Source organism: Crinia signifera, chromosome 19 (assembly GCF_055691185.1).
Source record: "Crinia signifera chromosome 19, ASM5569118v1, whole genome shotgun sequence".
NCBI classification, from domain to species: Eukaryota; Metazoa; Chordata; class Amphibia; order Anura; family Myobatrachidae; genus Crinia; species Crinia signifera.
In genome coordinates this window covers 116805557-116817950 of record NC_139226.1, presented here as the reverse complement: position 1 = coordinate 116817950, position 12394 = coordinate 116805557, and the positions used below count along the sequence as shown (strand labels likewise).

At 45.9% G+C, this 12394-nt stretch overlaps 1 protein-coding gene across 1 annotated transcript in view; it reads left to right on the top strand.

Moving 5' to 3' along the window:
- The window catches only part of SIK2 (salt inducible kinase 2), a 172293-nt gene that overhangs the window by 66808 nt on the left and 93091 nt on the right, over nt 1-12394 (top strand). Inside the window, exon 3 of the mRNA XM_083163223.1 lies at nt 1111-1174. Coding sequence (XP_083019349.1) covers nt 1111-1174 — 64 coding nt within the window. The remainder of the gene's footprint in view (nt 1-1110; nt 1175-12394) is intronic.

The window sequence follows — 12394 nt, the reverse complement described above, 5'->3', positions numbered from 1 at the left end:
GAATCTGTTGTAGTGGTCTGAAGTTTAGTGATGAGGGCACCACAGGCCTGCTGTGTTAGGGATAAGTATTATACTGGTACTGTATAATAGTATGGTAAGGCAGCAGTACTACTCATCACTGTGCTGTCACTGGACCATATAGTGTAGAACCTTGGCTCATTTATGTATTGTAGTCATCATGTACTGTAATGATGCTGCAGTACTAGTTCCAGAGAGGAGCCTCTGACGTGGGAAACCTTTTGCCGGATAAAGCAAATCATTGATTGATAGATATGCCCTCCCTGAACTGCATGGGAGAGGAGATGGGGGAATTAAGGATGGATAGAACACACAGTGCGGACTTCATGATGGAAAGTGAATATTGCAGTGGGAGGAGGTGAAGCATAGAGTTCCGCATGGGAGAAGACAGGGGTGCAGAGTACTGCACTGGATGAGACAAAGCGTCAGTATACTGCATGGGAGGAGGCAGGGCGGCAGTGTCCTGCATGGGAGGAGGCAGGGGGCGGCAGTGTCCTGCATGGGAGGAGGCAGGGGGCGGCAGTGTCCTGCATGGGAGGAGGCAGGGGGCAGCAGTGTCCTGCATGGGAGGAGGCAGGGGGCGGCAGTGTCCTGCATGGGAGGAGGCAGGGGGCGGCAGTGTCCTGCATGGGAGGAGGCAGGGGGCGGCAGTGTCCTGCATGGGAGGGGGCAGGTCGGCAGTGTCCTGCATGGGAGGGGGCAGGTCGGCAGAGTCCTGCATGGGAGGGGGCAGGTCGGCAGAGTCCTGCATGGGAGGAGGCAGGGCGGCAGAGTCCTGCATGGGAGGGGGCAGGTCGGCAGAGTCCTGCATGGGAGGGGGCAGGTCGGCAGAGTCCTGCATGGGAGGGGGCAGGTCGGCAGAGTCCTGCATGGGAGGGGGCAGGTCGGCAGAGTCCTGCATGGGAGGGGGCAGGTCGGCAGAGTCCTGCATGGGAGGGGGCAGGTCGGCAGAGTCCTGCATGGGAGGGGGCAGGGCGGCTATAGGGTGAGGAGATGGCAACTTTATGTGGATAATCATAGGTCGCACAGGCCTACATGGTTTATGTAAAATCCGCAAAGTTTGATCACAATTTCACTTTTCTGCCTTTTTAGGTTATGGAAACCAAAAACATGCTTTATCTTGTGACCGAATATGCCAAAAATGGAGAGATTTTCGGTAAGTTACTTGTCTGTGTAGCCTGCACAGCTCTAAAGTCTGTCTGCATATTAAGCTTAAAATGAGTCTCACACAAGAGCAGCGCTTTAACATTAAAATGTTGTATCACTTCCCATCTACAGATGTCTCTGTACTGATCCAGTCTCTGCATGTAATTAGCCAGAGACTTTATTCGGAGATGTAACATAGGCAGGAATGTACAGAATGGAACTGAACCTCTTGCTGGAGGGATTTTGTTTTTCCCATTATGAGAATGTGCTTATTTGTTATGTATTATTATTGCAATCGGTACATCTGTCAGAATGAACTTAGGTCTACAGTCATTAGGTCGACCCCACTAGGTCGACTGGCAGGAAGGTCGTCCTGATTTAAGGTCGACATGGGCCAATGTCGACATGATTTAAGGTCGAATTTGCATAAAGGTCGACATGAGGAAGGTCGACTGGTCATAAGGTCGACATGGGTTTTTTACTGTTTTTTTATCCGAATGTTGACACAGTCGACATGGACACAGTTGGCAATGAGAATCGGACCCTCGCATCGCTCGCTTTGCTCGCGATGCTTCGGGCACGGTGGCTCGCTTCGCTCGCCACAGCTTTAATAACCTCCTCCACACCCTAGTGGATGGTAGGGCATGAAATACCGCCTGTCGGCACATGTCGGCTCAAAAAACAGTGAAAAACCCCATGTCGACCTTATGACCAGTTGACCTTCCTCATGTCGACCTTTATGCAAATTCGACCTTAAGTCATGTTGACCTTGGCCCATGTCGACCTTAAGTCAGGTCGACCTTCCTGCCAGTCGACCTAGTGGGGTCGACCTAATGACTGTAGACCCAAGTTCATTCTAATAGATGACCGCTTCCCTTATTATTGGGGCAGTCCAGTGTTTATTTATGAGAGGCATAGGGGCCATTGCCGTTTCTAACTACAGAGTTGCTTTAGCTTGTCCGTTCCATCTGCGCTCAAGTTCACAGCCTTTTACGTACATAGAATGCGTACGCTTCTACATCACTATTTGGATATTTAGCATTTCACACATTTTAATCCAAGGAATTTGTCCTAGCTTCCCATTGGCCAACATTGCAACATGACAGCTGCAGAATGTGGTGTCTTTTAATGCAACGCATCTGTTCTCCTATATATAACCGTCAGCTATATAACAACAGTAATCGGTTTACCTTCCTCTCTGGGAAACCAAAGTATACAGGAGCTCTTACTGCTGCCTACTAACCAAGACAAAAATGATTGTTAAAATATACGTACCTATTGCATTCTGTAAGGCCTTTGTGGTAATGGGTTTATGTTCGACTCCATAGTGGAAGTAATATCTTGTAGGGCCGAGAGACTGCTATAGCAACCACAACAACATAGGCGGGAATGTAAGACATCAATATCCAAGGTAATAGATTTTTACACTGAAGTGGAGAGTGACGCATGTGATGTTTTCTCATCTGTATCAGAGTTCTCCTAATCGATATGTGACCACCGCAATCCTCCTCCAGCAAAAAGTTGGTAAAATATGGAAGAATTCATTAATGTAACTCGTACACTATGGGCAGTATTCAATGATTTCTGTGAGCTGTGCTGATTGCTCGCTGTCACAGCTCGTAGGGTCAGTATTCAACCCATCCGTTTCCCCCATCGCTGAGTTTTCAGAGCGAGGGGTAAATGGCGTGTGCAGCCGCTAAAACAGTGAAACTCGCGGCTAAATGCAGTCTGGGGGAATCCTCGCTGTCCTCTGACATCGAGGATTCCTCCGGAACGTTGAATATGGTGGGTAGCCGGCACGAGAGTCCCCGCCGTTTAATTCCCTTGCCGGACGCATTGAATATACCCCTATGGGGTAATCAGAATATACTTCTCATTTAGTTAGCACCTTCTAGAAGATAATAGGTATCTGGTTAGTTGCTAATAGCAACATCCCATGCGAAATCAAACTCCCGTCTTAGTAAATTTCCCCCTATGTATCTTGCAGACTAAGGTGTTCAATCTGGGATTCCGATTGTCGAAACATCCCGACAGTCGGAATCCTGGGCCGTTTTTGTTTCCTCCGACTGTAACTCGACAGCCGGAACTTAATGGATCGACTAAAACGGTTTCGTATTCTCGCAAAACGGCCGAGAATTTGACACTCCGTGGCGGTTTCTGAAATAAAACAGATCCAACTTTTTTAACAGCATTGAATAGGTGAATGCGCATATTTCCCCTGTCTGGAGATAGACACCTACAGAGTTTCTTCCGATCTGGTTGGTTGGAACAAAAACATGGTTATGGATGAGAGCAAATGCCAGTTGACCATTTGCTTGGAAATGCTGGATTTTTGTGCCAACCAGCCAGATCTGAAGATAAATCTGTAGGTGTATGGCCACCTTAATCTTTATCAATGTAACTGTAGCCACATCAGTGATGATACAAATAGTCACTGTAAGGAAGGATCGAGGAGACCTAACCCTCCGATGCTCGCTCTGTTACTATTCCTGGCCAAACCGGATAGAAAGAACATTAGAATCATTTCTGAGTGAATTGATTTGAAATGCAGCATCTCTCGAGGACCCTTAAACTTCATTACATTACAGATCAGACAATCTTTGATGATGATGTAAAGATACACTGAGTGTTTTAATGTATTGGCCTAGTAGAGACGCATCCCATTGCAGTAACACACGTCATGTACAGCACTTCTAAAGCTCTTGTGCTTTTTACACTTTAGTAAATACTTGAAATAAAAGTACATGGAAAGCAGGAGTAATAAGAGTCAATGGTGCGGCCACCACTGCAGTCTAAAAGGTTATAGTTTAAAAAAAAAAAAATGATTTTATATATTTTTAATAATGTGCCAACTTATTATATATCGGTAACCTACCAGTATGTCTTTAATGTTGGAGGAAATTGGTGCACTTAGAAGAAACTCATGCAAACATGGGAAGAATGTACAATATTAAGGCATAGTATCTGTATCTGTAGATAATAATTCAAAAATCAATGCGATTATTGTACTTGGAATCTATGTTATGGCCATACTTGCCATGAGGGTGCAATCAGTTTGGCAGTTTGGCCGTAGCATGGGCAACTGTGCATTGTTGCAAGCACATTAGACAATACCACAATTACTGGCATTGGGCAAGATGCTCTAAGCTTCAAAAGTGATCAAATGGAGAGTGATAAACAACCAGCCAATCAGCTCCTGCCTGATGTTTTTCCATCACAGTCTATGACATGTCAGGTAGGAGCCGATTGGCTGGCTGTTTATCACTCTCCAATTTATCACTTTTGAAGCTTAGTGCATCTGGCCCATTGTGAGGTAGGTAATTATCCGAGGCAAAGCTACTATTGGTGCAGCAGGTATAGTGCATTGTGGACCACTGCTGCCCCTGTCACCCAATTCCTGTCTCTCACTGGTTTTCCCTGTCAGACTCTGCCTCCCCCTGCCTCTCCCTGTCACCCACTGCCATGTTGCATATTGTGACTTTAGATTGTAGTGAAGGGTGGCCCAAATTATATTTTTGCACCTTGGCTTATCGCCTACAAGTTCCTCCACTGGTCTGTATAACATCATAGTCCTGTGGCGGAACTTGTGAGTGGTGAGCCCAGTTGCAAATATATAATTGGGCACCCCTCCTCCAACCCCATCCCAAGTTCACTATATGCAACACGGCAGTAGGAGAAGCAGAGAGTGACAGGGAAAAGAGTGGGTGATAGAGGTAGCAGTGGGCCCTTTAGACCTCAGGGGGCTCAGTGTGCTGCAGCTGCTGCATCAATGGTAGTTTTGCCTCTGCCATCACCCATCTGGACCACCCATTTTCCAAGCCATGGCCAGCTGTCGCGCAGCATCTTGGAGGCTTGTTCACATTTTCGGGCATCTGCACCCTAGATTTGTGAACCTCCTGAATGTTCTGGAACATATCGGCCTGACTAAAGTGCTTGTTTTCAAGCATTTCTATCCATTTTCCCAACACACACATTGCACATAAATATTACTTATTCAATAACTTTTTTTACATTTTTTGGTCTGGACATATTTGGCCTTAGAGCTTTTCCCTCCAGTCAAACAGATTAAAAGAAGTTCAAAGTTGGATTACTTTAATGTTAAAATAGCTTGTGACAAGTCATTATTTCAGAACTTGTGGATGCCGGAGAACCAAGCTTCATTGTATGTTTGTTCTTTTCATAAGTGTGTCTAATTTGGGGGAAAACATCTTGTGACCTCTGCAAAAGCGTGTGTAGAATTTCCCACTTGTAGACAGAGGTTTTTTAATTTTTTTTATTTTTTTTTTACCATTACATTATAAACCACAATGAGAACCAGCATTAACATTACTACTAATACCATTTCTAAAATAAAGACCCTGACAATTCTAAGACAAAAATTTCACAAAGGTCACTGCTCGCACGGTCAATATTCAACTGAAACCCCCCCCCCCCGCACACGTCGTTTCCACCTTGCTGGGTCTGTACAGCGACGTGGTTGTTTATCACTCTCCACTTTATAACTTTTTAAAGTTTGATGCATCTGCCCCGAAGTCAATTACCACCTGTTTTATGTCAGCAAAACGAGACAGAGCCCTGCTAATTGCATAAAACCTCCTTACAACATTCTAACTGGCTAAACAATCAGAATTTGTTAAATAGTTACTGCACTTAGGGCCTGATTCTGGTTCACATGCAAAAGCAATTTCTCTCTCTAATGGACAAAACCATGTTCGGGGGGGGGGGGGGGGGCAGGTGTAGTATGTGCAGAGGGAGTTAGAGTTGGATGGGGTTTGTACTTGAAACTGATATCTGTATTGCAGCGTAAGAATAAAGCAGCCAGTATTTTCCCTGCTAGAAACAAAACATCTCCCACAAATCTAAAGGGGTGTACACATGGAGCGATTTTTGCTAATGAGCGACTTTAACTAAGCGATTTTGACTATACTAGAATTAACATACTTGGTTGGTATTCATTGTGGATCGCCTAGGGCGATTTGGCTAACCTTCTAAGCAATTTTGACTATGTAGTCAAAATCGCTTAGAAGGTTCGCTCCGTGTGTACACCTCTCAACTCTCCCTGCACATGTTACATCTGCCCCCCTGCAGTGCACATGGCTTTGTCCATTAGGGCTTGATGTATCAAGCTTCAAAAGTGATAAAATGGAGAGTGATAAACAACCAGCCAATCAGCTCCTACCTGTTATTTTTCAAACCCAGCCTGTAACATGACAGGTAGAAGCTGATTGGCTGGCTGTTTATCACTCTCCATTTTATCACTTTTTGAAGCTTGATACATCTGGCCCTAAGAGAGAATTTGCTCTTGAAAGTTGAAAACTGCCATGGGGTTTAAACGTGACGACTTTTTGGCTCCCCCAGGAAAGGACAGCCAGCTCAGTGAGGTAGGGGGGCGGGGCCATCGCCGGGAGCCAAAAGGGGCTGTTTGGGGGAGGAGCCACGGGTGGGCTGACCTGCTTGGGGCGTGGCTAGAATGATTGCATCATTTTAGACCCCCCTCCCCCTCCATGCAATGCCGGTATTTCAGGCATTGCACTACGGGGCTAAAATGACACAATCGCGTCATTTCCCCAACGGCCCCCCCTGCCGAGGGGTGGTTTGCGGTAGATGGAGGGCTATGCAGAAGGGTTGCTCCCCTTTCCGGGAGGGGGACACGATTTCTGGGACCCTCCCGGCCAATCCGGGAGGGTAGGCAACCCTGGTTTAATTACTCCCCGGCACACAGGCAACCCTGGTTTAATTACTCCCCGGCACACACTCCTCATAATGTGTAACTTAACAGTAGTCTTAACTTTGATTCGACAAGAACAGTATAGTACTGTTTGATGGAATCGCCATTATTTTCTCATGTTCAAAAACCAGCCATGTTAGCAGGGCAACTACAATAGCGGAATCTCAGGCGGCTTTTCAAGTGCGAACTCTTATTGCACTAATTGTTTTTAGTATTGTATCTTTTGTACAATGATTCTGGTGATGATTAATGATCCAAGTGATTAACGATGATCCTGAATGCTTGGAAACTGACACCACAAATGCTGGGCAGCGATCGAAACGTTATTGTGTTATGTCACAGATTTTAAAGCAATAATTTGGCTATTTTTGAAATGTTACTTTATTATGTTCTGATCCCTACTGCATGCCTACACATAAACGTATTTCATGGGTATGTAAACCTGCCAAACCACATAGCTCCCCGTCATTCTGTATTTTATATCCCTTTTACAGGAGTTATGCGAGTTCTATAGATAATACTATGGCTAGAGAATAGGGGAAGCGATACCCTGTAACTTACATGAAACTAAAAACAGAATTTTATGACACATTTTTTGACTGTTTGTGGCTTTTGTCTCCAGTAAGTGTGTATTTAATTTGGGCTGATGACCTTTTACATCGTGAATCTGTTATTTATAATTAAGTGCACACACAGTGGCGTAACTATAAGTTTTGCTCCCCCCAGCCAAAAAAGGTTGTGGCGCCCCCCGCCCCCACTCGTATGGTGTGTGCATATACATATATACATACACACACACACACATATATACACACACACACATTGTGTGTCTGTATATATAATGTGGTTTGTGAGTCTTGTCTACAGGGCAGATGAAAGTGAAAGTGGCACCATTGTGCCTGGCAGTGCGCTCATACAGTGGCAACATGGACGAGGCACTACTGTGACTGTCTGTGCCCTCATGCAGTGGTAGCATGGAAGAGGCACTACTGTGACTGGCAGTGCCCTCGTGCAGCGGCAACATGGAACTGACAATACTGTGGCTGTCAGTGCCACAGCAACAGAATGGAAGCGGCACTACTGTGGGCGGCAGTTTCTCTTATACATTGGAAACATGGAAGTGGCACTACCCTCATACAGCAGCACCATGGAAGGGGCACTGCTGCGGCTAGCAGTGCCCTCATACAGCAGCAGCAGAATGGAAGGGGCACAACTGTGGGTGGCCGCTGGCACAGGGCAGTCCAGAGCCTACAGTACACACAGCACTGTGCTGACCAGGTAAAGCACAGTAGCCAGCATTATAACCCCGAAAATACACACAGAAATTACCGGCAATAAAATGGAAGTGAGGAAGCTGCTTGCCCAGGGCACTGGGATTTGGGAGGGCTGCATGCAGTGGGTGGGCAGGACCCAGGTCAGGCCGGGGTGGGAGGGGAGCAGAGAGACAAAGTAGGAAATCCGATCCCCCAATGTATCAAGGAGCCCTCATTCACCTGACACCCCCCCTGCCCGGCAGCTTACCTCCTGCAGGATCCTCTTGTTCTCGGTGACGGTCTCCAGGCTCTCGCTTGCAGGGATAGGTGGCTGGGCCGCCGGTGACAGCAGGCTGCTGCGTTACCATCTGATCACACAGCTCAGACGTCACAGCCCGCACTGATGAATTTGAAGTGCCAGCGGCAGTGACAGCTGGAAGTTACACAGTGCCGCGGTTCTGTCCTTTCGCGCGTGCCCGCTCTGCCATTGCCAAACGTTGTTTAAAAAGAAAATCGGATGGAAACAGAGGTATGCGGTGCGGACGGCAGCGGGCCCCATCAACTGGTTCTGCACCATCTGCACCGCCAGCGTGATTGATCTTCCTAAGGTGAGCTGCCGTCCTGCTGGTTATTGCACAGTTAGCCAGCAGTAGGACGGCAGCTCACCTTAGGAATATCTGTCACGCTGTCTGGCAGCCCTCACAGAGCAGACATTGTGCTGCTGCTGTTGTATGAACTTCCTGCAGGGAAGTCAGTGCACCGGGTAAGTCGTGCCGGCGCCCACTCAGCCCCTGCTCCCCCAAGCGGGAGCGGGGGCTGCCTTACACTAGCTACACCCCTGTGCACACATTAAGATATACGTACGGGATGCAGTCAAAATACTGACAAGTTCAAAATACCAACATTTAAAATCCCGACAAGGTCAAATAGTCAAATACCGACATATAGAATGTCGACAGGTGAAAAAGTCAACATGACTTTCGGTCGACAGGTTGCAAGGACGACGGGTTTTTTCACTGTTTTTTGACCCGACATGTGCGGACAGGCGGTATTTCATGCCTGGGCGTGGTGGGAGAATAAAATAGTGTGTTGAGCGCGGCAAAGCACCATGCCCGAAGCATAGCGAGCGATGCGAGGGGCTGCGGTTGACTTCCAACTGTGTCGACATTCGGGTGAAAAAACAGTGAAAAACCCATGTCGCCCTCACAACCTGTCCACCGAAAGTCATGTTGACTTGCCCCTGTCGACATTCTATGTCGGTATTTTGACCTTGTTGGGATTTTAAATGTCGGTATTTTGACCTTGTCATGATTTTGACCGTCTGTCAATTGTTGTCGGGATTTTGACCGTAGGGATTTCATACCGAATCCATACGTACAGCGTTATAGGATGCAGAATGGGATCACACTGTGATCTCTTATATGCCCCGTACACACTGCTCAAAATAAGCGAAATCTGATCAAAATCGCACGCGTTTGTTTTCGATTCGGTCTCGATGCGCATCATCGAAAATTAGACTGTGCAGACAAGACTATATAGTCCAAATATAATGTGTTTGCCTTGCAGATGTCATCAATGCAAATGTGTCCTCATTTCTGTGCATTTGTGCAAAAATACGCTATTTCTCGGTGCATGTCCATTTAAGTTGCTCAATTTTCTTCCGACTCTGCATCACCCGCCACCATAATGTCAGGATGAAGTATATAAAATAAGACGTTTTAAAAATATATATATATTTTATGATGTATTCTTGGGGCGCTGTACCCCTGGAATTGACAGTTTGATGATATCCAGTTTTGCCTCAAACTCATTATCTTACTCATTGAAGAGTTTTTCAGCGTTGAGTGATTTGTGGTGATACTGTTTTGCTAAATAATGCTAGAAAATGAGCAGAAGTGAAAATAGAATATGTGGCTTTTTTCCTGTCTGGCTTCTCGTTCTTTTACTGCAGTAGGTGCCTGGATGTCAGTGGCTGAATCCCCATTATCACTCTCTAATCCATTTACTCTCCGCGCCACCACTATTATGTATAACTCCAATCCGATAATCTTCTCATTTCAATTATTCCTCATTAAGTTAAACGCCTGGGCCTGTCGCTGTCACAGTTGTAATCGAACCCGTAAGAGTGGTTCATCACATTTCAGCAGGAGATTGCAAGGCATCGTGGCCACGCCCCCACTCACTCGGCCCTGCCCCATGCAGCAATGTGTCCACCTAATCTCATGGCAGCCCAGATTCTAGCTATGGAAAGAACTCCAGTTACTTATAGTGCCTGACACTTTTAATAATAGTCCTCATTATATCAGGGTGAAAGCTTCTGAGTGTGGATCATTCGGCCGACCGTAAATGTTTGACACGTGGAAAAGGTCAACATGGAAAAGGCTTTGGGGTCTGTCAACATGGACCCCCTACAAAAAAATAAAAATATGAAAGACTCATGTCTGACTTTTCATGTGCCAACCACTGTTGAACCAGGGTCAAATGTGATCCATCACAAGTTGTCATTTAACTTGTGACGGATCCTATGCGACCCCTGTTCCCTGCCCGTGCCGCCACCGGAAGGGAGGTCGGAGGTCAGACCTGCATGCCTCAGATCTGATGCTCAAGGGACTGCAGGGAACGGGTGATATTGGCCCAAATCGAGTTGTCTACAGAGCCTTTAGAGCTTTAGGCCTTACAGACACATAGGGGGAAATTTACGAAAGGAAATTCCGAAAAAATAGGTGTATTTGTATCCAGAAATACACTTATTTTTGACATTTACTATCCCGAAAATACGGCAATTCGTATTCATATTGATAGCACATCAATACGACTACGAATTGCCATATTTTCGGGATAGTAAATGTAAAAAATAAGTGTATTTCTGGATACAAATACACCTATTTTTTTACAAATTTCCTTTAGTAAATTTCCTCCATAATGTCGTCTTCTAGTGTTCATTCTAGCACCCGCCATCTTTGAAAACCCATGCAGTTCCTCTTCCCTGCCTGGGGTGTCATTGTCTGCTTTAGTGCTTCTAGCACAATGTGGTCTGTATGTAAGCACTGATATGCAAACCAGACCTGTGCTAGAAACACCACAGCGACAGCAACACCCCAGATGTGCTCACTTGATCAGAAACCTATTTATCATCAGTCTCTCAAGAGCTTTTCAGGCCAGGAAAAGAGAGAACATTTCCAGGAGCTCCTGGAAGGATTTCTGTTTCTTTTCTTACCCGGATTATTCCTCTGCTCCGAGATTCAGGAAGCGCTAATGACGTAGCGTTACCTGACTTAATTCATTCTGCCTTAATTGTTTTAACATTTGCTTCCTGTTCTTCCGAGCCTTGAAAACAGGGATTTTCTGCTGCGCCTGACCTGAAATGATCAGAGATTCTCCTTCACGCTGACCATTTCCTGCCGCCACAAAAAGAACTTCTGATTAGGAGGCCTTAGTATGAGGACGCTCTGGAGACAGTCTGGGATAACCGCTTTATCGCTCTGATATAACCGCCTGACATTTCTTTTCGTCTGCTTCCAGATTACAAAATCTCAGAAATGTAAACACCGTATCCAGGGCTGCAGGACAAATATTCTCTGCTGTTCCTGCTGAATTGTTGATTCATTCACACGCCAGTCACCTGAAGGCTGGACGTATGGTCAGTGCCTGACATCTGAAGATTAGTCCTCATTAATCCCTTTTTTTAGAGAGTAGGGATGTGTAATTAGTTTTAAAGGAATGTACTGCATGTTTTCTTCAGCTTGTGATAGCAACGGACTATCAAAGTCACAGCAGAATTCAATGGCGGTGACTCTGCAGAAATGAATTGTGGTGACTGATTACAGTACTGTGGCAGTCACTTATTGTTATGTACGGCAGCAGAGATCAAATACATTAATGAAGATAAAAAAATTTGCTGATGCACAGTGCAAAAAGTTCCTTCCCTCTTTGCAATATCCTATCGACACCAAAACAACCTTGTCTGAGAGGCTCATTCTCATCGTAGGCAGCAATGTCCAACTTTAGCTGGGTGTTAATGTATGCCTTAAAGCCCCCAATACACTTATTTGCAGATAACCATTGTATAATTCATTCTAGCACTATGGGTGAAATTTAATAGGATTGGAGATTCAGAAAGTGAATTTGGGGCGGGATGCTGTAACATCCGCGCCCCCGGTCTGCCGCACATCGCCGGTTACCATGTAGATAATTATCGCATATGCGGTAATTATGGCAAGAGCTGTCATTTGCGATCTGGCCGGCAATG